This window comes from Sinocyclocheilus anshuiensis, unplaced genomic scaffold (genome assembly GCF_001515605.1).
Source record: "Sinocyclocheilus anshuiensis isolate Anshui unplaced genomic scaffold, SAMN03320099.WGS_v1.1 C32551937, whole genome shotgun sequence".
In the NCBI taxonomy this organism is placed as follows: domain Eukaryota; kingdom Metazoa; phylum Chordata; class Actinopteri; order Cypriniformes; family Cyprinidae; genus Sinocyclocheilus; species Sinocyclocheilus anshuiensis.
This window is the reverse complement of record NW_015618002.1, coordinates 1-1,108: the sequence shown is the minus strand read 5'-3', so window position 1 is coordinate 1,108 and position 1,108 is coordinate 1. Positions and strand designations below refer to the sequence as shown.

Here is a 1,108-nt window from a genome sequence, read left to right as displayed (position 1 = left end):
AGTATGTAGACCCTTTCTTTATCTTTAGGTTTCATTAAAACTATTTTATGTGCAGATGTCTGTTAACACAGTAATGGGCGTTAGTTGTTTCTTCTGTGCGGTATTAGATAAACGGAGCAGAATGGTAAACAGGTAATGGCTTGTCAACACAGAGGCTGATTATGTTAAACAGTAGTTTTACTGGCAAGTCAGGGCTGTATGCCAGCGGCTTCCTCCCAACATCTGTATTGGTCTTGTTAAGTCTGTCATTCCTCATTTACTCTGCTTTTCTAATGTACTTCAGGGTGGTGGACATTTATATTTGTTTGTGTCATGTCTCCAGGCGGCAGTGTGTCGGTGCAGTCAGCCTCTCTCTGGCTTCAGCGCTCGCTGTTTAGAAGACGAACACATGCTTCAGGCCATCAGCAAGGCCAATCACAACAGCCGATATATATATGTGATGGACACGCGGCCTAAGGTAGAACATTGTGAAGTTTGTGTTGTGTTCTTCAAGCCAGTTGGGTGATCATAACAGGTTCCTTAAGCACTTTTTGTGTTTTCGTAGTTAAACGCACTGGCGAATCGTGCGGCAGGGAAAGGCTATGAGAATGAGGACAACTACTCTAATATCCGCTTCCAGTTTGTGGGCATCGAGAATATTCACGTGATGAGAGGAAGTTTGCAGAAGCTTCTGGAAGGTCTGAAACTGCTGACGTATGGGAATTTGGTTCATTCTCATTTCATTTTGTGGATTGTCAACATCTGTTTTTTGTTTCTAATAGTGGTGGGAACGCGTTCACTTTCCATGACTGATTACCTGGTTGGACTGGAAAACAGTGGATGGTTGCGTCATATCAAAGCCATCATGGATGCTGCTATATTCCTTGCTAAGGTAAAACTGTAGTCTTCTTGCATGCAGTATTATGCCCCTGATTATTTAGTATCCAGGGGTATGTTAGTAATATTATTATTTTTTTTTTAATATTTAGTAATATTTTAAATTAGCATTTAATTTTATATTTTCAGTTGTCTTTTTTTTTGTTTCCGATTTAGTAATTTTGTAATGTGCTTTTATCATTTTTATTAGTGTTTATATATATATATATATATATATATATATATATATATA

At 38.1% G+C, this 1,108-nt stretch overlaps 1 protein-coding gene across 1 annotated transcript; it reads left to right on the top strand.

The window, feature by feature from the left end:
• The first annotated feature begins 55 nt into the window (after nucleotides 1–55).
• Nucleotides 56–962, top strand: LOC107682766 (myotubularin-related protein 6-like). The gene is made up of 3 exons (XM_016478915.1): nucleotides 56–457; nucleotides 545–677; nucleotides 762–962. Exons 1-3 carry the CDS (start codon nucleotides 389–391, stop codon nucleotides 881–883), a joined length of 324 nt encoding a protein of 107 aa, XP_016334401.1. The 5' UTR covers nucleotides 56–388; the 3' UTR covers nucleotides 884–962.
• Nucleotides 963–1,108: the final 146 nt, after the last annotated feature.